This window comes from Passer domesticus, chromosome Z (genome assembly GCF_036417665.1).
Source record: "Passer domesticus isolate bPasDom1 chromosome Z, bPasDom1.hap1, whole genome shotgun sequence".
NCBI lineage: Eukaryota > Metazoa > Chordata > Aves > Passeriformes > Passeridae > Passer > Passer domesticus.
Genome location: NC_087512.1, coordinates 771,546 through 797,527, shown reverse-complemented (window position 1 = coordinate 797,527; position 25,982 = coordinate 771,546). Strand labels below are relative to the sequence as shown.

At 50.8% G+C, this 25,982-nt stretch overlaps 1 protein-coding gene across 1 annotated transcript in view; it reads left to right on the top strand.

Moving 5' to 3' along the window:
- Nucleotides 1-25,571, top strand: part of ME2 (malic enzyme 2) — a 33,628-nt gene extending 8,057 nt beyond the window's left edge. The window contains exons 3-16 of the mRNA XM_064403039.1: nt 8,084-8,217; nt 9,484-9,633; nt 10,387-10,462; nt 10,826-10,987; nt 11,527-11,630; nt 12,462-12,571; nt 12,679-12,776; nt 13,584-13,697; nt 13,783-13,897; nt 14,723-14,865; nt 18,124-18,226; nt 18,880-18,950; nt 19,456-19,554; nt 20,410-25,571. Coding sequence (XP_064259109.1) covers nt 8,084-8,217; nt 9,484-9,633; nt 10,387-10,462; nt 10,826-10,987; nt 11,527-11,630; nt 12,462-12,571; nt 12,679-12,776; nt 13,584-13,697; nt 13,783-13,897; nt 14,723-14,865; nt 18,124-18,226; nt 18,880-18,950; nt 19,456-19,554; nt 20,410-20,559 — 1,629 coding nt within the window. The 3' untranslated portion in view covers nt 20,560-25,571. The remainder of the gene's footprint in view (nt 1-8,083; nt 8,218-9,483; nt 9,634-10,386; nt 10,463-10,825; nt 10,988-11,526; nt 11,631-12,461; nt 12,572-12,678; nt 12,777-13,583; nt 13,698-13,782; nt 13,898-14,722; nt 14,866-18,123; nt 18,227-18,879; nt 18,951-19,455; nt 19,555-20,409) is intronic.
- The last annotated feature ends 411 nt before the right edge of the window (nt 25,572-25,982 follow it).

Genomic DNA, 25,982 nt, shown 5'->3' with positions numbered 1-25,982 from the left:
CCTAAGAAACATCCCTCTGCAGAGTCTGAAAGAGCGTCTAAAAATAAACCTTGGTGGGAGCTAATTGGGAGGTACAGATATCATGTTAATTTCATGCTTTGAGGCAGACTTATAAGAAAGAAGCTTTTTGTTCCCTTCACTGAACTGTTCTTGTTTCCACAAGCCCAACCTCAACCTCTTTTCTTTTTTTTCTCCCACTGGAGCTGTAGTGGCCTTCAGGAATCTTGCAGCCATTAATACGAAAATTAAAACTGGTAAGAAATCAGATGAGGGCTTTTGGTGGCTGAACCAAGATGTCTGAAGTGGTCAAGAAAGGAGGCACATCTGCCTGTCTGGCAGGGCATTTCTAAGCTGTGGGGCTGGGTTATTTTACCCTTCCCTTTCTGCCCTGGGCAGTGGAGTGCAGGATGCCTCCATCCTGCCCGAGTCCAGGCTGCCCAAAGGGAGGGAGAGAGAACTGTGGAAGGTTGAGACTGGCTGACTGCAAACTGAAGTGGAGATTGCTGTGTCAGGGAAGGAGAAAAGGGTAGATTGGTGTGATTTGTCAGGATCAGATTGTCTCGAGACTTTCTGAGCTCTGAAGACTTTGAGGTGCCATGGAAATTACTTCAACCCCTGTAAGCTTTTCTAAATGCTGATTATGCAATAGTATTCTGAAACAAGAACAATAGGTCATTTCTTACTGTTTTTCTAGTGGTGATATCCTTCCAGTTTTTTTTAACCCTGGATCCTCAGCTGGACTGAGCACAATGCAATTGTTTTTCTTGAGGAGCAGAAGGCAGTAGGGAGCTTCTGGTTAATGGCAATTGATTTTTAAAATTTTTTTATGCCTCCACGAAGTTACACTGGTGGGAGGGAACCCCACTCTGCATTAGTTTGTCTCTGCTGTATCAGCCTGTCCTTCCTGCTGACGCCTGTTGGAGTGGATCAGAAAGGTCACTGAGTGATACTGCTGGATGCAGTATCTGTATGGAAACGCATTTTGGATATTCAGCAAAGATATAAATGATTTATTAAACACACTGAGTACTTTACCCCTCGTGCCTCACGTGTGGATAGATATATATATATGTTATCTACGTACAGACACAGATAAAGGGTGTTATTTCTTGCTGTCAGCTTGTCGAGGTTATCATGTTTTACTTGATTACGTTTAATTTTTACATCCCCTATCGACTCTGCAGAACATTTGGTCTGCCCTAAGGGACATGTTCCTATAACAAGAGCTGCAGAAGGACAGCATCAGGGGCAGGAACCAGCCCTCACCCTTGTGCAAACTAATCTGTTGCTCTTTGCCACTGGAGTAGGTTTTTCTCTTCCAGTTGTTTTTATTTTCTTGCCCAGGGTCGTACAAATGTCACAAACATGTCACAAACAAAAATGTCCCCTGGCTGCAGGCGGACAGCACGGCTGCACCAGCTGGTTTGGGCTGTGGTGTTTGCAGGGCAGATTTGGGGTGTTCCTGGGCAGGAGGAGGCAGTGAGCTCTCTGGGCCAGCTCAGTGCTGCAGCCAGCAGTGCAGCGCCTGCTGCAGCTGCTGTGGCATGCTGCTCTGTCAGAGCCCCCCGTGCTGTGTGACCCCTGCAGTCACTTGGCTCCAGGACCTTCTGTCCTGCTGGAGGTCCCTGCTGTGCCCAGGCAGCATTTTCAGCTTGCTTAGCACGCTCTAAGGACAATCTCCCTGGTTTAGTGCTGGCAATTAAATCGTTACTGATACGCTGCAGTGCTTCAGATGGGGCAGGGTTTGTTCTTCCAGCACACAGCAGGTGATGCACAGGATCCCTGCCTGGTGATGTCTGTCCTGCCACGTGGAGTGCCATCAGAGTGTTCTTGTCTCCACTGGAAATACATGACCTGTAATGTTATCTGTGTGCTTGTTTTCTGTGGCTTGCAGAAAATTTGTGACTGAATAGTTGGCGACACTTGCTGTACCTCGGTTGGTTATTTTAGTTGGTTATTTTGGTGTTCTTGTGAAGAAGGCTGTGATGGTGTTTTGTACTGTGGGTTCCAGTACTCCGTTTTCCATAACTCTGTTCCCCAGGACTGTTAGGTTATCACAGAATCCCAGAATCCCTGAGGCTGGAAAAGCCCTCTCAGCCATCGAGTCCAACCTGTCACCCGATCCCCACCTTGTCACCCAGCCCGGAGCTCTCAGTGCCACGTCCAGGCCCGCCCTGGACGCCTCCAGGGATGGGCACTCCAACTCCTCCCTGGGCAGCTCCAATTCCTGACCTCCCTTTCCACGGGGAAATCCCTCCTGATGTCCAAAAACTCCTCCTGCACTGACAGTGCCTCTCAAAATCTTGGCTTCAGCAGGTATCTTTAGGACTTATAAATGCACATATTTGTGTGCATGTATCTGCCTGGAAATGGCAATAGATATGTGCATGGAAATACACAAAATGTGATAAATGTTAAAGAAACATTCACTGGTGGCAGGTTAATAATCCCAGACTGATCCTGAGGAATTTTAACAGATCTTTCATACAGGTGGTCATCTTCTCAAATGTTATATTTTGCTCACAGTTTTATGTGTTCGTTCACAGCTTTTCATCCCAATTTATTTTCACGCATGGCTTCCAGAATACTTCCAAAAACTGTGATAAATCTACCTTTCCATAAAGAGATTATTTTCTTAGCAAACTTGTACATGACCTCACTGATTTGTGGGAAATATCCTAACAGTACATTTACAGTTCAGAATAGAAGATAAACAGAAAAAGCCCAACCAAAGTCGAAGCTATTTTGACAAAATAAAAAGGATAGCACAAGAGAGTGTAAAGAAAAGATTGTATGAGCTTGAAGTTGTAAAAGCAGATGCTCTGTTCCACTGCCCTTTCTCACCATGCTGGTTTTGACACATTTCATTTGCTTTAATACATTTTAGATTCAGACTTAGCCAGCCTAGGTTATCTCAGAGCAGCCAAGGCGTGGAATACACAGTGGCCCTGTGCCTTCCTGGGGAAGCCAGGGTAAACAGGATGTGGGGAGGGAATGCCCATGGTGATCGTTGCTGAGAGGTGCAGTGCTCAAACGTTGCTATCAGTTTGTGATCAGTCAGGAGGAGAGACCCGAGAGGACAGGAGAATGCCAGAAACTGTGCACACCCCCAGCCCAGAGGTCCCTGCACAGGTCTGTGTCCTGCCCAGATGGTTTGCAGGGATTCTTGGATGGGGTTGGCATGGCCCTGCACCTGCAGGTTTTATCAGCTTCCCTGAGAGCTGAGTGCTTTCAGAAGGAGTTACATGGAGCTGTTTAATCTGTAACCAGGTGCCAAAGGTGGTGGGAGGCTATCAAACCTCGTTACCTTGGGCCAGGTGTTCTGCTCAGCACCTCTGGGCTGGGGATGGAGGAAGGGCACTGCCCCTGTGGGATTAATGCCCCTCAGGAGAGCAGGAGCAGCCACATCTGCTGGAAAAGCAGCAGTTTAAAGAGATGCCCCCGGGGCGTTCAGGGTTCCCATGACTTGCAGTGTGCAGCTCTGCCGTGGTGTCCATGGAAAATGTACCCGGCAGAGCCTGGGCCACCTCCTTGGCAGCAGTGGAGCCTTTCTGCTCCTGCTTTTCCCCTCTTGTGCAGGGGAGTGCTTCCAGTCAGCGTGGGTCATCAGCCAGAGTGGAGTGTTCCGTCTGGCAGAGGGGCCAGGGGCTGGTGGCAGCTCTGCCTGCAGAGAGAGGGAGTGCAAAAAGGCTTGGGGATGCCATGGGGATCCGGGCTGTGTCAGTGCACTGCCCTGCTGTGTCTGCCACACCCACCAGGGCACAGACTGCTGCTCTGGGAGAACAAAGGGAGAGAGTCCAGTTCAAAAATGAAGGAGGAAAAAAATCTGGAGAGGTTTTCTGTTCTCATAAACTTTTATTCTCTGGTGGAGATAGCAAAGACACCTTTGATTCTTATGAATGAACTTTATTAATTTGCAGTGGAGGCATCTTGTGCAATAGTGAACTTTGTGTTTAGCCCAAGGGAGCAAAGTCAAGAGAAGCAGCCCACAATCCAACATAAAGTCTGCTTTGTTTTCAAGATGTTTATGATGCTGCTTCAAAGGCTGTGCTCCCTGCTGAATCCGTTCTAACAATTACTAGGAGTTACAAGTTACATTTTTTAAATCTCATGGGTAGCTAATTTTCCAAACAGTGGCATGTTTGGATATAAACTGTATGTGCATCTTTGTCAGGAGCCCTGGATGGGGTTTTTGCTGTGTATGAGAGCATTTATGATTGGTTAAGATACACTCTCATATATGTGGCTGCAAGACTGCAGGCGGGGAAGACTTACCACCACTACGACTTCTCTGCTTGGAAACCTCTCAGAATTCCTTACTCAGTGGTGCTATAAAAATCCTGCTCGCAGCGTCCAGGCTGCTCCATGCGAGGCACGCAGCTAGGATTTGTGTGTGCTGGTATTTATAGCAGCACGGGCTTTGTGTGGTGGAGCCCAGTTGCTGCGAAGTCCCAGTGCCAGTTTGTGGGTTGAAGTTCATGGTGCTTCAGTGTGAGCTTGTCTTAACTAAAATAGCATCAGCATTTCACTCCTGTAGCGTTTTTCATTCCCCCTCCCAGCAGAAGGTTGGTTTTGTGGCAGTGAATTTGTCCGTGGAGTGTTAATTAATTAATCTGTGGGCTTTGAGACGTGCTGGGCTCCCTCCTGCTTTGTCTGTGCTGGCCTGGAGACGACCCCTGCTTGCTGTGAGCTGAGAAGAGGATTAAGGAGGCTGATGGCAGTGAAAGTGAGCACACAGCACCTGGGGGAAGGAAACCCAGCCTGCACACAGTGACCCTGCTGCTCAGACCCAGACTGTAGGAGTGCTTAAGCACTTAATCCCAGGGAAAGCCGGGGGGAGTTTGGGCTTTAGGTGGGGGCTCTTCCCTGCCTTTGGGCAATTGATGCTGGCTGCATGGGCCGGATGAGTGTCCCCTGATGTCCTGGGGCTGGCTGTGTCCCCTGATGTATTGGGCTGGCTGTGTCCCCTGATCTCCCGGGGCTGGCTGTGCCCCCTGATGTCCCAGGGCTGGCTGTGCCCCCTGATCTCCTGGGGCTGGCTGTGCCCCCTGATCTCCCGGGGCTGGCTGTGTCCCCTGATGTCCCGGGGCTGGCTGTGCCCCTTGATGTATTGGGCTGGCTGTGCCCCCTGATGTCCCAGGGCTTGCTGTGTCCCCTGATGTATTGGGCTGGCTGTGTCCCCTGATCTCCCGGGGCTGGCTGTGTCCCCTGATCTCCCGGGGCTGGCTGTGTCCCCTGATCTCCCGGGGCTGGCTGTGTCCCCTGATCTCCCAGGGCTGGCTGTGCCCCCTGATCTCCCAGGGCTGGCTGTGCCCCCTGATCTCCCAGGGCTGGCTGTGCCCCCTGATCTCCTGGGGCTGGTTGTGGTCGTGGGTCACTGGAAGAGTGCTGGGTGTGTGATACTGCAGCTCCATCCTGGGAGATGCTGCGTGGGCAATCCCAAATCCACAACCAAAACAACCTCATGGTCATGGACAAAGATACTGCAAGTGTTAGAAGGACTCAGGGATTTTATCTCACTGCTCTGGCCCAAACTTCTGCTCCAGTTGGAACAAGGACTGAGTGTGTGAAGGCTGATGTCATTCTGATTCCTGATTCAGGCCTAGGCAGAAATTAAAGCCTCTCTGAATACGATATAATTATCATGTAAATCAACAGCTGAAAGTACTTAGTGTCACTTAAAAATTCATCCTGTTTGATGTTATTGTAACTCCAGAGACATTCAACACCCAGGTTCCCTACAGACAGGAAAGAGTGTGAATAAACAGAATAAAGATGGGTTTCTGTTCTGCTTGGAGCTAAGCTCTGGGGTCATGGGCGTTATTGGGGGCCCAGGTTTTAAGGACACAGGTTCCACTCTGCAGGGAGGTTGGGAAAAGCCACATTCCGGTGTCATGCTAATAGTGGAGATCAGAAATTTGGTAGTTGTGGTTTTTACGGGACTGGAGGGGGGGATGTAGGTTTTGTAGTGAGGTGTTTCTCTCAGGTTACAGTAAAATGTCAGCGTAGCCAGTGTGGCCTTCCCCAGGCTTAAACTCCACTGGCCCTGCTGACCAGAGACTAAACTTCTTCTTCCCTCCTCTTCTCCTTCCTCTGAGCACTGTAAATATTTTGGCACCGCTTTTGCTCCTGTGGTGTCTGGAGTAACAGCCAACATGCTGCAAGTGTTTGCCAGCTGTGCTCGGCCTTGGGGCCCGAGCTGCAGGCGGTTTGTGTGGGAGAGGGCTGCTTTCGGAAGGATTTAACTCTGTTTAAATGTATTAAACTGCTGGTGGCAGCAAGCCGCGGCTGCTGAGGAAATGGGAAGGTAGCTGAGAGGAGCTTGTGCGGAGCATGCATTTCTGCTCGCAGAGAATTGGTGTTTCTTGCGAAGCGTGCAGAAGTGGAACTAATCCTTTGCAACACAGGAAAAGCCTCTGCGGCACCCAGAGCACCCTGGGCTCTTCTCTGCTATCAGCTCCTCTCTGTTTGCATGGCTGTGGTCTTTGTGGAAATGTTGGATTGTTCAGATCAGTGTTTGGAAAGAAAATACCACTGAAGTGGCTAAAGTGACTGTTGCACCCCACAAAAAAACCCCAAAAATTAGAAATCAACCCCCAAAAAACCAGCAGCAGGTCAAAAATCTGAAGAATGGACTGTCATCTGAAATTTATTTGTGTTTATATTGGAAGAATACTGTAAAATAGCAGTTAGACTGGGAAAGAAAACAGTGGTTTGCAAATGACTCCTGACTACTTGTAGAAAACTCTACTGTCCTAGGAGTAAAAGGTTAAACTGAAATCAATATTTAGTGTCAAGTCTATTACATGAAAGGTTGGCAGACATGAAGATAAATAGAGAAAAACAGATTCATTTTAGGGTTAAATACTTTGAGTTTTCTGCAAGAATGCAAAACAGTGAAATTTTTGGGGTTGAGTTGTTGGTTTTTTCTTGCTTTCTAGCTCTTCAGGTATTTTATTACCATAGAGCATAGTGTAGAATCAGTACAGAAAAGCAAGTGGATGGCTTTAGTCAGTGTAGTCAAAACAACCTGTATGAAATATGACCCAAATAGGAAAGAGGAAAATAATGTAAAATAGTAATTATTTTAACAATGGGATTTTTTTTCTCTAAGGAGTATTGTTTAGAAACCATTCAGGTAGGATGAATTACACTACAACTGGATTCTTTTTAGAAATTTTTTGTTAATGGGTGTGAGTTCTACAAATACCTGTGAAGAGTCTGTTCTCATATAAACAGAGGTGAAAATATTTGTGTTCTAATCTGAACTGATGCCTTTACTGTCAAGTGGAAAAGTACTGATTTTTATTTCTTGCCACTTGAGGAGTTGAACACGGATGATCTTTGTGGGTCCCTTCCACAAGGATCATCTGATTCTCTGACCTTTCTGGTGGCAGGAGGAACTTGGAGTGTAATTACAAGGCATAAGGCAAACCTTAGAAAGCTGCTTTTTTTTTTTTTTTTAGCTTGGCAGTAAGAATCTGAAGGTTGAGAAACGGTTCAAATTAGTATTCAAATAACAATAAATTTAAACTCTGTCCACTGTCCATCTCCCAAATGGAGAAGAGTGAGAAATTTTTGCAGTTGAACTCTTCTGATTTGCTACCAGTGAGGCTTTTTGGTAGCAGACAGATGGATTAGATCCATCCCTAAGTGAAAATGAAGTATTTGGGTTGGATCTTCATAGAAGCATTAGGGCAATTCAGTAACTTGGGCATCAGGCTGTATTGCTGAAGGAAGCAGCAAATGGAGCAATTCAGATAAAAATCTGAGTGTTGCTGCCTGTGGCTGTAGGGGCCAGCCTGGGTGACAGTGGAACAATTGAAAAAGCAGCTGCTGTTTCACTTTTAACCCGTTTGCAGCAGCACCTCTTTGCTGCCCTCCAGCCCCACCGGGGAAAATTAAACCTGGCAAGGTCTGGGGAAGCTGTGCTCCACAGGAACACCCCCAGAAGGTGAGGAGAGCCCCAGGGGAGGCAAACACACCCCGACCCTGCCTGGAGAAAAGGGCGCAGTGGAAGAGTTCCTGGAAGAGGGAGTTCTGGGGCAAGAGCTGATAATTGCTGCTCCACTCTCGTTTGCAGGGCATGGCCTTCACCTTACACGAGCGACAGATGCTGGGGCTGCAGGGACTCCTGCCTCCCAAAATAGAGACACAGGACATCCAAGCCTTACGCTTCCACAAGAATTTGGCAAAAATGACTGACCCCTTGGAGAAGTAAGCGCTGCTCCGGCCGCGTCCTGTGCTGCGAGTGAACGGGAGTGCTGGGGCTGGGAATGGGAATGCTGGGGCTGGAAATGGGATGGGAATGTGAAAATACTGTGCAGTTTCTAGTTTTTCAGTTCTTGGGTGTTGTTTTCACTTTGCACAGAAATCTGCTTTCATCCCACAGTCAGGTGAGGGTGGGAAGCTTTTTTTTTCTCTTTTTTTTTTTTTAATATTCCATGTTCATAAAACAGCAGAAGAGAGTGTGTGAAAATCAGTAACGGAGCTGCAGACCTGCCTGTAACCTGTCACACGTATTTCTGTGATCTGTAAGATGGAGTGGCAGGTTGTTAGAGCACAGCAGGTGGCTTTCAGCCTGTAAAAATGTGTGATAATGAAGGTAAACTGAGCGGCTGAGATACCAAAACCAGTGTTTAGCATATACAGTAGTTACTGCTAAAAAGGAATTAAAAATTCTACTCTACTACGAGAGCAGAATTTTAAATCTCATCACGTGTATTTTTTTTAATATCTTTTATTGCTTAACCCACTGGTTTGGTGAACTGCAAAGGACTTTGCTGTGTTTTATTTTTAAGATGCCATGATTTAGCATCCCGTTATGTTTTCACATAATCTTTGTGTATCTCTGCCCGTGAAAACACACAGTTTCCTGCAGGCAGGAGGAGAACTGGAATGGCTTGGGGCTCGCTGGGCCCACCAAAGCTCTTTTGTTCTCATCAGAACTGAAAGGTGGCTCTTAAATCCACACTTGCTGGTCCACAACAGTCGTGTCACCTGTACTGGCCGAGTGCCCAGTTGCTGTAGCCCAAGGCAGATTGCTAATTCATTATCTCTGTGTCCTTGGGTCAGCAGCACTGGCTGTGGGTTGGTACACAGTAAACTGGTGGGTAAATTTGCAGAAATTCAGATTCAGTTCAGGCACCCTTCTGGTGGGGCTCGGTTTGCTGCACGTGTGTGTTGGTGCTGGGATTCACCACACACATTTTCTGGGTGGGAAATTCTGTTTGCAAGGGTACCGAGAGCCCCTGCTGCACCCTGAAGTAAATCCCTGGATCAGATTTAGTCCCATTTGCCACGATTACCTTGTCAGCACACAGGGCCTGTCCCGTGCAGCATTTCCATCTCACCTTCTCACGCTGCTCTCTTCCCCAGCTTGCCTTTGGTGCTCCCAGCCTGGCTCCAGGGGAGGGGGCTCTCCTGAGGGACCAGCAGCAGTGCAGACAGCAATGGTGTTTTCCTTGTGCTGGTTGCTCACAGGTATATCTACATCATGGGGATCCAGGAGAGAAACGAGAAGCTGTTCTACAGGGTGCTGCAGGACGATATTGAGCGGTTAATGCCCATTGTGTACACTCCAACCGTGGGCCTGGCCTGCTCCCAGTACGGACACATCTTCAGGAGACCAAAGTAAGGGCACAAACACGCCTTGTTTCTGCTGTTATTGCCCTTTTCCCCACCCTCTTGCCTGAGTTTGGAAGTGGTTTGTGTCATCTTCGCCCGGGTGCAGCTACACGAGGCTTGTGCCAAACCAGAGCAGTAAAGGTTTGTTAAAATATGTATCAGGACACGGTTTATATTGAGAAACAAAACATTTGGAAGCAGACGTGGAGGTGGGTCACATAAATACTCCAGGTGCAGGGCTTCAGACCCATTCCCAGCTCTTCCTAGATGCCAACAGCTCTGTAATTCCAGAGGGGATTTCCCCAGCTACCAGAGTCCCTTCTGTGGCTCTGAGGATCTCTGTCAGAGCAGGGCCTCTGCAAGGGAGTGTAGATTGAAAGGGATTTATGGACTAACCACCTAGGGATTACTCCATTAGAAAGGAATTTGTGCCTAATCAACCTCACCTTGCACAGCAGGGCAGGCTCAGGGGGTTCCTCAGGCCATCACTGTCACCCTGCAGAGCAGGGCAGGCTCAGGGGGTTCCTCAGGCCATCACTGTCACCCTGCACAAGAGGGGTGATTCTGGTGATTCCTCAGGTCCCTGCCCCAAGCAGGAACAGATTTTGTCCTTTGAGCAATTTATATCAGTGGCTGTAAAACTTTGAATTTTAAGTTGTCCTGTTTGGCATTTAGTTTTACAAAAGCAAGGTGAAATTTCTAATTGTCACCCACAAAATATTTCTGGTTTGTGGTTTGTTTTTCTTTTTTTTCTTTTAGGGGATTATTTATTTCCATCTCAGACAGAGGCCACATAAGGTCAATTGTGAACAACTGGCCAGAGAACGATGTTAAGGTACTGTCACAGTGTCATTTAGTTTCTAGTTGTTATTGCATCTCAGCTGAGTCTTTTAAGATTTACTAGAATTTGATGGAAACATAAATATTGAGTAATGCATTCTTGGCTCTTCAGTGATGATGGCAGAATGCAGCCCATTAAGGTAATGCACATCTTGAAGATCAGTGTTGCATCCCAAATGTCAGGTTTATGGGTTGAGGAAAATATTCCTCATGATCTGTTCTTTGTCTGACTGTGCAAACATACCTCAGTTTTTGCCTGGGAAAAAAAAACTCAGCTGCTATTGATCTAATCTTTATAAATTTCAGTGATCGTGTATGATTTGACCTGTTGGTTTTTTTGTTTGTTTTTTTTCATCAGGCTGTTGTCGTCACTGATGGAGAAAGAATATTGGGTCTTGGAGACCTGGGGGTGTATGGGATGGGAATTCCAGTGGGAAAGCTGTGTTTGTACACAGCCTGTGCAGGGATACACCCAGATAAATGCCTGCCTGTGTGCATCGACGTGGGGACTGATAACACAGTGAGTTACCCCTGTAAAAATGGGTTTTTTTAAAAAAAAACATTCCATACTATAAGAGGGTTTTTCTTTTTTTTTTGAGCACTGTTATTTAAGATAAACCCGAATATTTTATGCAAAGGGTAAAAGGTTTGGAATTCACTTTACAGGGATTTAAAAGTGCCCCTTGATTTGTCCATGAAAGGCTGCATCTGGAAGTAATTGGAATGCTGGAACGCTGCAAAATAGGCAGTCAGTTTTGACCTGGCTTTTAAGAAGCTGGAAATGGGAATTAGATTCATTAAAGCAGTTTATTGTTCACAGTATTGATGAGTTCTGTTTAAAAGCAGCCACCTCCAGCCCCGAGTGCCAGCTGCAATTACAGAGCACTGGTGTGGGCCAGGGCTGTACGACTGCAGCACCTCTGGTGTGAGCTGTGCTGGGTGTGCCCTGGGGAGGGACTCACCCTGCTGCTCCCTCTGGGGTGTTCTGTGGTGTGAAATGAGCCCCTGTGCCCTGGGGAGGGACTCACCCTGCTGCTCCCTCTGTGTGTTCTCCTGCAGACACTGCTGAAGGATCCCTTCTACATGGGGCTGTACCAGAAGCGGGATCGCTCGCAGGTCTACGATGACCTGATCGATGAGTTCATGGAAGCCATCACTGACAGGTGGGGCTCTGCTGGCACACAGCAGTGCTGTCCCAGGGGTGAGGAAAGCCCCAGGAGCTGGGGCAGGCTGTGTGTCTGTCCCTGGAGTGACCCAGGGCGCGCTGCCTGTCGTTATCTGCAGCGAGGCACAGAACAGAGGCAGGGCTGCTGGGCTCTGCTGAGCACAGCCTGCTGCCGCAGATAGAAGGGCTGAGGTGCAGGCTCTGCTGCTCTCCTCTGCCTCTCATGGGGGTATCTTGGATTCCCTGCAGTCAGGATGACCCCGAGTCCCTTTTTCCCATGCCTATAGAAAGAAAGAATCGGAATTCTTCAGCTCTGGTTCACAAGGTTGTTTATTGTCTCATATCTAAAACATTCTTTTTTGGACCCACAGAGCTCTGTCCATCAGGTCTGTCAAGGGCACACTGCCTGTCCCCGGGCTGGTGCTCACATTTTATACTATGAATTACATATAGTTTATTTATCATAATTTTCCAATACCTATCACCTATGTTAGACTCTCTACTTCTATCTAAACCAATCCAAAAGTGCCAGCATTACCCAGAAGATGGAGGCTGGGAAGAAGAAGGAAGAAGGACAACGGCCATGTCCCTCCATCATGCCTTCTAGACCCCTATAGTAAAATCCCCAAAATTCCACTTTTCACCCTGTGATTAATTCATTATTAGTAAAACTTTTGTGCCTTGTGATTCTTCACACAAGGTTGGTGATTTGCTGCATGGGTTCAGATGGAATTCCCATGTGTCTTTGGCCTCCTGCCAGGGGCACGTGTCACCCAGGGCACCCAGAGGGGTGTCCTTGGTTCTGACAGGGGTGTTTGCACCTCCGTAGGTATGGCCAGAACACGCTCATCCAGTTTGAAGACTTTGGCAACCACAATGCGTTCCGGTTCCTGAGGAAGTACAGGGAGAAGTACTGTACCTTCAACGACGACATCCAAGGTACACCTTTGTTTGTGTTCCTGAGTATCCGTGCAGGAGCCCTTCCCAAAGCCATTCCCTGCCCTGGGGACGTGTTCAGCTGCCCTAAGATTTCTCTGCTCTCGCAGGGACAGCCTCGGTGGCCTTGGCAGGACTGCTGGCAGCCCAGAAAGCCACTGGGAAACCACTCACGGAGCAGAAAGTGCTGTTCCTTGGAGCAGGAGAGGTGAGTCCTCCTAAGGGCCCAGAGCAGCAAGAGATATTTAAAATGGGTATTTTCTCATTGTGGAGATTTGCCTTTGTGTATTTTCTCCTTGTGGAGATAATATCTGAGCTCCACTGCAGAACTTTTCATATAAGGCCAGCTGAAATGCATTAGCAGAAAGGACTCTGCTTAAACAGGGCTGTGTGAAAGGTGTTTAACATTTGCAGGGACTCACATTCTTCATTTCCCTGCAAGGCTCTGAGAAAAGCACCAGGGACTTGTGTGTGTTTGAAGGGAAACTCACCATAAAATCATGGTGTAGTGAGACCATCTCGTTGATTTTTGTAGCACCGGGGGGAAGCACAGGGAGTTTTTCTCAGCAAGGTGATTCAGTTTGCAGCAGGCTGGTGCTGCAGTGCCAGGAGCAGCCCTGTGCTTCTGGTGCATCAGCACAATTGCTCCTGTGGTGCTGACAAAATGACTTAATTATCCGAGAAGTTCTCCATCTGGGGATGGCCCTGGTGGCAGTAATTGAGCCCTGCTGTGCCTCATTCCTCCTGGCAGGGAGGGGACGGGGCCAGCACGGCCTCCTGCTGCCCTCTGCCAGCCCTGCCTCGGGCAGGAGGGCTGAGCACTTGTGTCCCTGTGGGGCTGGGCTGCCCCGGCGTGGCTGCTGAGCTGGCACAGCGCCTGGCAGAGCTGCCCTGTGTCACTGCTGTCCCAGGGGCTGCTCCTGTGTCCTGAGCAGGCTCTCTGAGGGGTTCTGGGGGGTTTGATGGCAGACCTCTGCTGTGGCCTGTCCCAAAGCCGAGTCCTTTCACCCGGCAGGCCGCCCTGGGAATTGCCAACCTCATTGTCATGGCCATGGTGGAAGGCGGTGTTTCCCAGGAGGAGGCCTCCAGGAGAGTGTGGATGTTTGACAAGCATGGCTTGCTGGTCCAGGTAGGGCTGCAGCACACCCGGGATCCCAGCACAGGTGAGCACTGCCTCCCCTCCCCTCACAGGAGGAACCACTGTGTTGCTGCAGGGCCGAGAGCAGAAGGTGGATGCCCACCAGGAGCCATTCACACACCCGGCTCCAGAGCAGATACCAAAGACATTTGTAGAGGCAGTGAATGTACTTCAGCCTTCAGCTATCATCGGTGAGTAGTGAGCTTATTTTGCTACAGTCTGGCTTTTTGCTGCCTTTAATTTGCTCTGGGAAGCTTGGTGACAGCTATTTGCTGGTGTAAATAAGATGGAAGTGGGAGGTCAGTTTTCTACTTGAAAACACACTGTGTTCCTTCTGAGCCAGGTGCCCTTAGTGACAGAGAGCAGCCACAACCATCGTGTTTTCTACAGTTAGAAAACGTGTTTTCTACACCCCAACTCGAGTTGTTTGGGTGTTTTCTGACCTTCTGTCCCGCTGTGGTCAGGCTCTGCCAGCAGCACGGCTGGAAGCAGCAGCTCCCTGCTGCAGCTCAGCAGCACCTCCGAGGTCACTGACAGCTGTAGGTACTTATTTACAGCTGTGCAGAGAGCAGACAGGATCACAGGTGTTTCCTGGTGTGACTGCAGTTTCCTTGGCACGTGGTTTATTTGGAAAAGGAGAGGGATTTTTGGCAGGGTACCCTGGAGCTTGCAGCCACTGTGCAAACACATCCTAGCTGTGTTTGGTCAGGAGCCCCGGTGTCAGGTGTGCACTGCACAGCTCACACCCAGCAGGGATGAATCATCCACAGAGCACCTGGAATTCCCACTTGTCCAGGACCGTGTTCCTTCTACTCATCAGTACCCAAAAGCAGTGTGAAATAGGTTCCTGGAGCACACTCAGCAGACATTGCTGTGGCAGGTGTGAGTGGAGCAGTGCCAGAGGAGCTTTGCCCTGGGGGAGGCTGCAGGGCTGCCATGAGCTCGGGGTGGGGTTGCTGTCCCTGCCGGGGGCAGCCAGCCTTGATTGTGGTTTTGTGTGTTCCCCTCTCGCCCAGGAGTGGCTGGGGCAGGGCGTCTCTTCACCCAGGAGGTGCTGAAAGCCATGGCTTCCATCAACGAGCGACCCATCATCTTTGCGCTGAGCAACCCCACGGTGAAGGCCGAGTGCACGGCAGAGGAGGCCTACACGGTGACAGAGGTGTGTGAGCCCGGGCTGCTGGGGCTGCTGGGGCTGCTCTCCTCTTCCTCGGGCTCCGTGGTGTGAGAACGCAGCTCTGCCTCTCCTCCCGGCTAAAGGAAATGGGCGTGGTGGGAAAAGCGGTCTGGGTGTTTAGGTGACAACGTTCTGCAAAGCTTCAAACAGCCTGAATCTTGTTACTGCTTTTTAGAGAGAGCGACCAGCAGTACTGTGACATGGCTGTGATCAGTGAGCCCTTGTTTCCCACCGCTCTTTTTAGTTATTTTGTGTTTTATGCAGCCTGTTGGCCTCGCAGCAGACTCAGTGCAAGCTTTGCAATGTCATGGCTGAGGGAGTCCCTGGAGCAAGTGATGCCATCGCAGCAGGGCAGGAGCTGGGCTTGCACCGTCCTGCAGGTGCCACCAGCAGTGACCCCCGGGGCCCTGTGCTCCCCGGGCAGGGGTATTCTCTGTCCCCTCCTGTCCCCGGGCAGGGGTGGCCCCTGTCCCTGCCACAGCTCACCCTGGCACCACCAGGCGTTGCAATGAGTCAGCCAGGAGCAAACACACCTGGTTCTGCACCCTCCCCAGGGCCTCTGCCCCCCTGGCACTCAGGGTTTGGGCTGGTTTCTCCTTAACAGCTCCACCATTATCCTGATAGCACGTCCTGGCCGTGGTTTTGCCTTTATGGAGCCACTCTTCTGTCACTCTTCACGGGTTCTTGTGCCAGGCTGGTGGGGAGGGGAGGGAGGCGGGGCAGCCACAGCAGGGCCCGGGGCTCTGAGCAGCTGCTGGTGCCTCTCCTGCAGCTCCTGGTGCCTCTCCTGCAGCTGCTGGGGTCTCTGTGCTGCTCTCCTGCAGCTGCTGGGGCTCTGTGCTGGCCTCAGCCCCTGCCTGCAGGCCCCAGGGCTGTGGATCCTGAGAGAATTCATTCTTTTCTATTTCTCTTCTCTTCACACAGTCCCAAATCAAGTGGCTGGTGTGTGAAGATGGGTGGGTGGGACCTTTCCTTGCGTCCTGCTGCAGGCTGAGCTCCCCCCTTGCACTGCTCAGCATCACGGCCCCAGCAGTGGCAGTGTCACCGTGCCAGGGTGGCACTCCGCTGTCCCCATCTGGCACCCGGGCTCTGTCCCACATTCCTGGGGCTGGCAGCTCAGGGAGCTGCTGCTCAGGGGGAGCCCTGGAGCAGCAGCCTCTGGGCAAAGTCTGGGTCTTATCTCTTATCAGTGGGATGATCTGGGCTGGAACAGCCCTCCAAGGCCATGGAGTCCAACCATTGCCCAGCTCTGCCAAGGCCACCGCTGTCCCTTGTCCCTGTGTGCCACATGCACATGGCTTTCAAACCCTTCCAGGGATGGGGACTGCCTCACTGCCCTGGGCAGCTCTGCCAGGGATTGAGAGACCTTTAGGTGAAGGAATTTTTCCTGGTGTCCAACCTGAGCCTACCCTGGCTGTTCCCGCTCCTCCTGTCCCTGTTCTCTGGAGCACAGCCCGACCCCCCGGCTGTCCCCTCCTGGCAGGAGCTGTGCCGAGCCGCAAGGTCCCCCCTGAGCCTCCTTTGCTCCAGGCTCAGCCCCTTCCCAGCTCCCTCAGCCTCTCCTGGGCCTCCAGCCCCTTCCCAGCCCCATTCCCTGCCCTGGACACAGTTTTAAATTAAATTAGTTATCTCTCAGATACCTTGCATTAAGCAGAACAGTGAGCTGGGCAGTGTTTCAGTGTATAAATTCCGGTATCTTGGATAGAAGGTAAACAGGAGGTGGTTGTGCAACCAAGGCTTCAGCTGGCATACATAAATGTAAAAACTGCTGCCATCTCTAGCTGAAGGAGGCCAGGAGCACAGTTGGAGGGGGAACCAGCCTAGTTTTTGCTTGCACCCCTTATGGAATACCATCAGATGAAGAGATGTTTTAAGGCAGGAGGCTGAGTTTGCCATGGCTGAGTGCTGAGCCCCAAGGAGCTGGCCCTCAGCCCGGCTGTCCCTGCAGGGACAGAGGCTCCCTGGGGTCAGGCGTGGTGGCATCTGCCTCACAGGAATAGCACAATGCTGTTTGCAAAGTTTGAGCCCGGTGGATAGGAGATCTTTGGGTTTTTCCCTGTATTGGCTCCATTTTTTCTTTTATTAATGATTTTCTGTGTTCCCAGTTACTCATAGGCGTGTGTTATTTGGACAATTGAGCACTGCTGGTCAGTAAATGAACTGGTGTAGTTTTGTTCCAGTCCTTACTCATAAATCCTGCAGTGTTTATGTCTCTTTAAACTTTCCTGCAGCCCAGCTGTTTGTTTTCACCACGCTCTTTGCTTCTCTGAAATGCCCTCAGCTGGACATCAGCTTGCCCTTCAAAATGTGTTTTCCCTCCAGGATGCAGGAATTACCTAGGAGATGGACTCCAGAGCCCTGCCTGTTGTGTGTTTCTGTGGAAATCCCCAGCTTCACTGGCTGTGTCCCGTTTGTCAGGCTGTTAGGGATCAGAGCTGTCACCCCGCGTGTCCCCAGGCCTGGGGACAGCCTGATCCAAGGCAACAAAGGAACAAAGGCACCACCGCCAACCTTTCGTGCCTCGTTTTTTCCCACTAGATGGCACCTGTAAAAGCCTTCAATGCCCCTGTGTGTTCTGAGGGCTGCTGCTGCCTTTCCGTTTCCTTTGTCTTTTGGTCCTGTCCTCTCCTGAGCCCATCTGCTTTGCTCCCTCCACAAAAAGGCTCTGGTCGTGGCTGTGCCTGACATCCAAACACAGCTCCAGAGCCTTCAGCCTCTCTGGTAATTTGTTTTCAAACACTAATCCTGGGGAGCCTTAAAAGTTGTAAACTCATATTCCTAAACATATTACTCAAAAGAAAGTCAAGATTTTTTTGCTTACTGTGGCTTTACTGCTTGAGAAGAGGGTCATTTATCTATCATTTATCACGCTCAGATACGTTTTGATATTTAGTGCCAATTGAAATCCTTTCCAAAGGAAGGCTAAGCAAACCACATTATTCACTGCTCTCCTCTCAGCAGCAGCAGTCTGGCACAGCATCTCCTCCCACCCTCCAGTAAGAAAGTGACCTTTTAGTCCCACTTGTGCTCCAGCCATGGCAGTGGCCACCACTCTTGAGTCTGCAGGGTCCCGGTGGTGCTGGTGAGGGTTAACACACCAGGGCTGCTTGTGTTAGTCCCTCCAAGCAGGGTGATCCGTGCCCCTGTCCCCCGGTGTCCCCTGGCTCTGGTGGCAGCTCCAGGCTCTGTCCCTGCCCAGCTCCAGCCCTGACCCTTTCTCCCTTGCTCCCTGCCTCCCGCCAGGGCCGGTGCCTGTTTGCCAGCGGCAGCCCCTTCGAGCTGGTCACTCTGAAGGATGGGAGGACCTTCAAACCGGGACAAGGAAACAACGCTTACATCTTTCCAGGTAATGAATGAAACTTTAATCACCCTTTAATCTCTGAGACTGGGCTGCCTGCACCGTTCCTTTGGCTCCCTTGCTGCAGGAGGCACAGTTAGTGAAGCAGCTTGCAGAGGTGCTGCCAGCATTTGAGAGCTTGGAGAAATGAGTGGCTGGATGACAGTTCAGGCAGGATGTGGGGCATCCACAGTGAGCAAACCCAGCTGGATGTCACTGAGAAGGGTGTTACAAAGGCTTTGGGAGCTGCTGCATTGTGGTTCTGCTGCTTGTCTGGGGAGGAAAGGAGAAAATTGATGTTAATATGAACTTGGAGTTTTGTTAATAACTCTCAGAGTTAATAGTTCTTGAAGTTGGATCAGCACAAGGGGCTTAGAAAAGTAGCACTGGGGATGCTCCTGCGCCTTCCCCTTCCCTCCCTGGGCTGCAAAACTCAGCTCTTTCTGGAAGGCTCCTGCCGTGCCAGTGGCTGCTCCCCTGGGAGCAGAGCTGTGGAAGGTGTCCCTGCCAGCAGGGGCTGGCATGATGATCTCCAGCCCCAGCCGTGCCATGGCTCTGTCAGCGTGTGCAGAAAGCGGCAGGAAGGTTTCAGGGATAACGCTGGCAGCTCTGGCAGCAGCTTTGAAGAGACGTGGCCCTGACTGGCAGTGGTTTCCTTGCAGGAGTGGCTCTGGCTGTGATCCTCAGCAGCGTCCGGCACATCAGCGACAAGGTTTTCCTGGAGGCTGCCAAGGTGAGTCTGGGAGCAGAGCAGGCTGTGCCTTCTGACACCACAGGGATGGCTTGATGGGCACTTTTCTCAAATCCACAGTGGTTTCCTGTTTGGTTTCTGTTGGCTTGTCCCTCCACAGTGGGGAAAGAGCAGACAAAGCTGTGCCAAGAATGAGGTTCCATGGCGGTTGTGATGAAGCAGGAAGTGTGTCCCTGTGTGAATTGCTGTGGCAGCAGGGCTGTCCCCTGCCCTGCCCTGCCCTGCCCTGGGTTCTGCAGCAGGCTCTGTGCCCAGGGGTTTCTGTGGCTGTGGGGGATTCATCTCCCAGAGTACCACAGCTCGTTTTGCTAAGTGCTTGCAGTCAGTGTGCTGATTGTCAGCTCCTCAGATCCTGAGTGCCTCACTCCAGTGCTTTGGGAGCACTCTGGTGCTGAGAGCACTGCAGCTTGGTTCTCTCAGGTGTCTGGCACGTTATTAGTCACATTTGGGGTGCAGTAAATAAAAAGTGTTCATTCCTCTGACTCAGGCATTGGCAGAACAGTTGACAGATGAAGAGCTTGCACAAGGAAGACTTTATCCTCCACTGTCCAATATCAGGGAAGTTTCTATTTACATTGCTGTCAAGGTGAGTATGAAATATAAAATTGCACTGCACTAACAGTGGTTTGTGTGTACATTAACCTGCTGAGTTGCACAGTGACCCTTGAATATGAGGTGCTTGGGCAGCACCTGGTTCTTTGTGCCTGCAATAAGAGAAGGGGATAAAAATGTTCCCTTTGTTGGATGCTTCAGCTTGGCAGCCACGATGGGCCAAAATTACTCCCCTCTGATTCCTGAAATGCAGTTTTGAGATCCCAGCTAAGGCATCTGTGGATGTAAAGACACTGAGGTGCTGAGGAGAGAAGACAAAGGACTCTGCAGATTCAATGTGAATTAAGCAAAAGCCATTTATTGTGCTTCTAAACATTGTTTATATTTACTTCTCACCTTGGTCTACACAGTCATACATTGTTTGATTGGTAGCTCTGCTTTGTCCTACATTTTTTGGTAGCTCTCCTTTGTCCTACATTTTGTGGTAGCACTACATTGTCTGTACATTGTTTGGTAGCTCTGCTTTGCCCATGCATCCCTTGACTGGTCGCTCTGCTTTGTCTGTACATTTTTTGGTAGCCCTGCTTTGTCTGTACATTTTTTTGGTAGCTCTGCTTTGTCTGTACATTTTTTGGCAGCTCTGCTTTGCCCATGCATCCCCTGACTGGTCGCTCTGCTTTGCCCACAGGGCAAGCAGGCATCTTTTTACTAATCTAACTAGTAGAAGCTGTAAGCATCATTTACCCGGCTTGACGCCCCGTGTCTGCCAGCAGCTTTTCTGCTTCTTGCTGGCTGCCAGCCAGCTTTTCTGTCCCGAGGAGGGCCCGTTCCCTGCCCGGCAGCGGCGGGAGCGCGCGCTGCCCCGGCTCAGAGCGGGCTGTCCCCGCAGGTGATGGAGTTCCTCTACGCCAACAACATGGCCTTCCACTACCCCGAGCCGGCCGACAAGAGCCGCTACATCCGCTCCAAGGTCTGGACCTACGAGTACGAGTCCTTCATGCCGGACGTGTACGACTGGCCCGAGTCCAAGGTGCACTGACAGCCCCGCGCCCGCTCGCAGGCAGCGCCGCCACTCTGCAGGGATCCCCTCCTCAGACCAACTCTAATCATGAGCTCTCACTCCTCTAATTTATTTGCGCTCCTTTCGTTGCCTTTTTTTTTGTTTTTCCCCCCTCCTTACACCCTGTTTTTCACCTGATTTCTCCCAAGTACCTGGTAAACTGTACGGATGATGGCATCTGCCACAGGGATGAGAGAGCCCTCCAAAATTAATTTAAACAATAACATGGCATTTCTAGCTCAGAGCCAGCACCACACCGAAGAATTCCATTAATGATACTTCAGCTACATCTGTTTCATGATGAACTCTAGCTCTCTCATCACTGCTGATCTCCAGAATGATTCATTTCTGCCTTTAATAATCAGTCTTCTAATTGCCCTAGCGTAGTCACACTGTGACATCAAAGGAGACCACTTGTAGAAAAAACAAAAGGGCAGTTAAAGACACCTTGGAGAGTGTGATGGGCCTTCTGTTTTGTTTACTGTTCAAAGATGCCCATGTCCAGACATCCTGGTGGCACTGGCTGCTGTTTCCTCGAGGAGCAGCGAGATGTACACGTGTGGAGTCTGCAGCAAAGTTTGCAGCTTTGTGCTCATCACTCCGTGAAATCTGTTCTCAGGAAAAATGTGAGCTAGTTCAAATTGTCCTTGGGAAGCCTGAAAATAATACTAATCACTTAACAGCTTTTAAAAACAAAGCCATGCTGTCACAGAATAAATTTTATTGGGTAGAGGTAGGACCTGAAGTAATTTATGGAAATATTTTTAGAGATTTTACTAGGAGATTTTAAGCAATGGACTGCAATATGATGCACCAAAGGATCTTTACCTAATTTTTTTAATTTTTTTCAAGATTCTGTTTTGTCTAAGCCAGGTTGTTTTGCTCCCTTGCTCTCACAAAAAGACTCGTGTGCGATGTTTTATGACACTGCTGACTCCGAAGTGGGCTCGCCTGGAGCCAGCCCCCCGTGGGCAGCTGCTGGGGCTGGAGCAGGGCTGCTGCCAGGCAGCTGCTCACACGAGTCTGGCTGAATGCCTGCTGGGGTCTCAGTGCTGTGCCCTGCTCAGCGTGGCAGCTGGACCCACAAGATGCAGCTCTGCAAGCCCTGTGCTGACCGCTCCAGCCTGCTGCACCTACAGCCCTGGTTGGTCAGAGCCCTGGTGTGAAAGCAGAATTCCCAGTGAGTCTTTCCTCGCCAGGGTAGTGCTGGATGTTTGCTGCAGATCCACAGTGTACACTCCCCCAGCTGCCTTGGAGTGAGACAGAAGGGGGACAGGCAGGGACACCCAGTGGTGGCCACAGCCTGTGGCTGCTCCCTGCAGCCACAACAGCCACCTGCCAGGAGCAGAAATAAAGGCACCAGGCTGCCCCAGTTTGCTGCAGCAAGGCAGGAAAGGGGCAGGAGTGGATAAACACTGGATGTGCCAGCAGTGCTGTGCTGGCAGACATCATCCAAAGAGATAAAGCAGGGCTTGCTCCCATGGCAAGCACTGCTCTCCTACCCTCAGTCACACAGGAAAACACAGTCTCCACAGAACAGGCCAGAACAGAGCAGGGAACGTGGTCTCAATGCCCCCTCAGGCGCCCACAGCCTAATCTCTGGCTCTAAAATTGCCCTCACACAAAGAACAGTAAGCTTTGGGAAGGTGCTGCCTGTGTGGGGAAAGAAGACTGATTATACAAACACAGAAAAGAGTGACGTGGGGAAAAACCTGTGGTGTTCAAGCTGTGGTAAAGTGTTGTGTGCTGGGGCTCGAAGTGCTTCACTGCTGAGTGCTGGCACGCACGTGGGCACGAGCTTGCACTTGCAAGTGAATGCACAAAAGGCACCAACACACACACAGGACGTTTTTACAAAGAGTGCTTTTTTCATCTATTTTTGCTATGCCTTGTTTGTATCGTATTTAAATTAGCGGTCTCGCTGAAAGAGAAATTATTTATTCAGTGTATGAATTATTTTTGCCTTCTCTCTGAAGCCTGTTGCGTTGTGCCAGCGGAGTTGTGCATCACTGGGTTCCGGAGTGCTGGGAACACACGCTTCCTCCCTGCTGCCAGCAGCCACTTAGACAGATGGGTGACAGAAATGCCCTGCTCTCCCAGCCGGTGCCGGCAGGGACTGCATTTTCCCAGCCCTGGCAGTGGGATATTCCCGAGAACTAACGCTCCAGCACAGTAATCCCTGTGGAAATCCCGCTGCAGAGGTGAGGGAAAAGCAGTCCCTGAGAGAGGAGCAGCCCGGGGTGTGGCTGGCTCTGTCCCCTGTCACAGCTGTCCCCGGAGCCGGGCCAGGCACAGCTCCTGGGCTCTGTCTGCCAGCCTCTGGGTCCTCTGCAGCTTACATCATGGACAGGATATTTTCCCTTCCATGTGCAGCCCTTGTTTCCTGCTGGCAACAGGTAACCTGTCAGCTCACAGAGTTCTAAGTCCATTTCACTCTCTCTTTCATCTTCTCCAGAATTTTTTTTTATTCATACATAGGATTTTAAGATACATAGATTCATGTTCAGTTTTCCTTCAGGTACAATTAATCCTTAACTAATTACAACTGCTAATACTGCTGGCTACTAAGGAACCAGTTTCCTTTTTCATATTCTACTTAACATGATTTTTCTGTTTGCTGGTTTATTCAAAATATATACTGGTCTTTCTCTGTACAGAAAATTCTCTTAGACGGTATGCAAAGGGAAACAGGTGTCACCAGGATGCATTTTGTCATGTTACATAGTGTAAGTTAAAACAATACATCACCTAAAGGACCACACGTGTTGTAGCTTGTCACACAGCCCCCGTGACTTGCCCTCCAAATGGTTTTATAAAAGACTGTCTTCCACGTCTCCTTGGGGTGTGCAGAACCCTTCTGGGAGGATCAGGAACTTGACTGAGGTCAGTCTTTTCCAGGATTTGTCCAATCCTTGCTTCCTTAAAACCAGCAGGAGCAGGACTGAGCCTCCTGGCAGCAACCTGTAGGGGTGTTTAGGAGAGAGTAAAGTTATCTAATGGAGCACAGCCTTTCTTTATAAAATACCTGTGGTTTTGTTAAAGGTGTTGCAAGGGTTTGTGTGTCCCTGAAGCCTCTGCCCAGGTGCCAACCTGAGCTGCAGGAGACGATTGAAATGCTGTGTCTGATACATTTTAAACCCCCGGTGTGGCACAAGTTCTGGGTTACATTTGTGGACAGTGATGCATCCTGATCTGTTGTGTTTGTTTTCCAAGCTTCAAACCAAGTGACACTTTACCTGCAGAGTGGTGTGTAACAGGTTTCCTGTGGTCGGTGCGTGTCTTCCTCTTGTACTGTTGTTTCCAGCACGCTGTTTTACGGGGATAAAGTAACTCTGTCACACTCCTCTGGTAGTACCTGCCGAGATGAACGATACACCTTTTAGTTTCAATCTTCAGCAGCCCTCCCTCCGTGGTGACTGTTCCTGTGGGAGAGTGGGGATCACTATTGTACAGCTCCCACCCAGGTTTCAGTTCAGCTGACTCCGGCGCGGCAGTCCCGGCTGGTTTTGTTTGCTGGGCTGGCTGCAGAGGGGCACAGCTGAGCTCCTCTGGGGCCTGCAGAGCTGTCTGTGGCTCAGATCAGTGTGAGAACAGCCGGGGCTGGCTGCAGAGAGGCACAGCTGAGCTCCTCTGCCATCCCGCAGAGCTGAGCTCCTCTGTGGCCCTACAGAGCTGAGCTCCTCTGCCAGCCCCGCAGAGCTGAGCTCCTCTGCCATCCTGCAGAGCTGAGCTCCTCTGTGGCCCCGCAGAGCTGAGCTCCTCTGTGGCCCCGCAGAGCTGAGCTCCTCTGCCATCCCGCAGAGCTGAGCTCCTCTGCCATCCCGCAGAGCTGAGCTCCTCTGTGGCCCCGCAGAGCTGAGCTCCTCTGCGGTTCTACAGAGCTGAGCTCCTCTGTGGCCCCGCAGAGCTGAGCTCCTCTGCCATCCCGCAGAGCTGAGCTCCTCTGCCATCCCGCAGAGCTGAGCTCCTCTGTGGCCCCGCAGAGCTGAGCTCCTCTGTGGCCCCGCAGAGCTGAGCTCCTCTGCCGTCCCGCAGAGCTGAGCTCCTCTGTGGCCCCGCAGAGCTGAGCTCCTCTGTGGTCCTACAGAGCTGAGCTCCTCTGTGGCCCCGCAGAGCTGAGCTCCTCTGTGGTCCTACAGAGCTGAGCTCCTCTGTGGCCCCGCAGAGCTGAGCTCCTCTGTGGCCCCGCAGAGCTGAGCTCCTCTGTGGCCCCGCAGAGCTGAGCTCCTCTGTGGCCCCGCAGAGCTGAGCTCCTCTGTGGCCCCGCAGAGCTGAGCTCCTCTGTGGCCCCGCAGAGCTGAGCTCCTCTGTGGCCCCGCAGAGCTGTGTGCAGCTCTCAGAGCAGTGTGAGAACCGCCGGGGCTGTCTCACTGCCCGTGCTTCCAGCTGGATGCTCCGCTGTGGTTTCTGCTCTCGGGACGATGTGGGTGCTGCCCTGCTCTGTCACACCTCGGCTGGCGGGCACGGACTGGTGGAGCAAACCCAGAGCCAAGCTCTGGCTCGGCAGCTGAATTTGGGCAAAGCCTTTCTTCAGCTGCTGCTGCTGGAGGCACATCTGACTAACTCCGTGTGTACCTGCCTGCCCCAGACACGAGGGGCTGGCGCCAGCCTGAGCTCAGCTCTCCACGTGCCACCGGCCTCGGCTCATCCGTTCATCAACCAGACCCTTCCTTGTGGAATAAAAACACTCCTAGGACTAAAGATGGCTGCCTTGTCAACACAACAGCAAAATAATCTGCATTTATTTCTGTATTAAACATATCTACCTTATGCAAATCAGTGTGAGCCTGCTGGGGCGCTTGTGAGAACAGTTCCAGCCTGATCTGTGCGGGGTTGGCTGTGCCTGGGAGGGTCATTGCTCAGCTGAAACTAAAACTGTATGTAAAATGTGAAGTGGTTGGGGTTTCTTCCTACTTTATAACGTTGTAACTCTATTGAAATGTGTGTTCTAGTCTTCTATTTTCTTAGTAAAATGCATTCCCTTTGCCTAAGTCGTACCTGATGGTTTTTATTCTGAAAAGAAAGAAGAAAAAAAAACCACAAAAAAAAAAAGCTTGATCTGTTCAGGACTGTGAACAGACCCTTTGCCAAGGGGCTCTGTAAATGGTTGGATGTGATGATCTTTAAGGTCTTTTCCTAGAATCATGGAATCAGAGGATGGTTTGAGTTGAAAGGGAATCTAAATGACCATCCAGTGTCACCCCCTGCCAAGGGCAGGGACACCTTCCACTGTCCCAGGCTGCTCCCAGCCCCATCCAGCCTGGCCTTGGGCACTGCCAGGGATCCAGGGGCAGCCACAGCTGCTCTGGGCACCCTGGGCCAGGGCCTGCCCACCCTCCCAGCCACCAATTCCTGCCCAACATCCCAAAATGTGTGCCTGCCCTGTGGCAGTGCAGCCATGG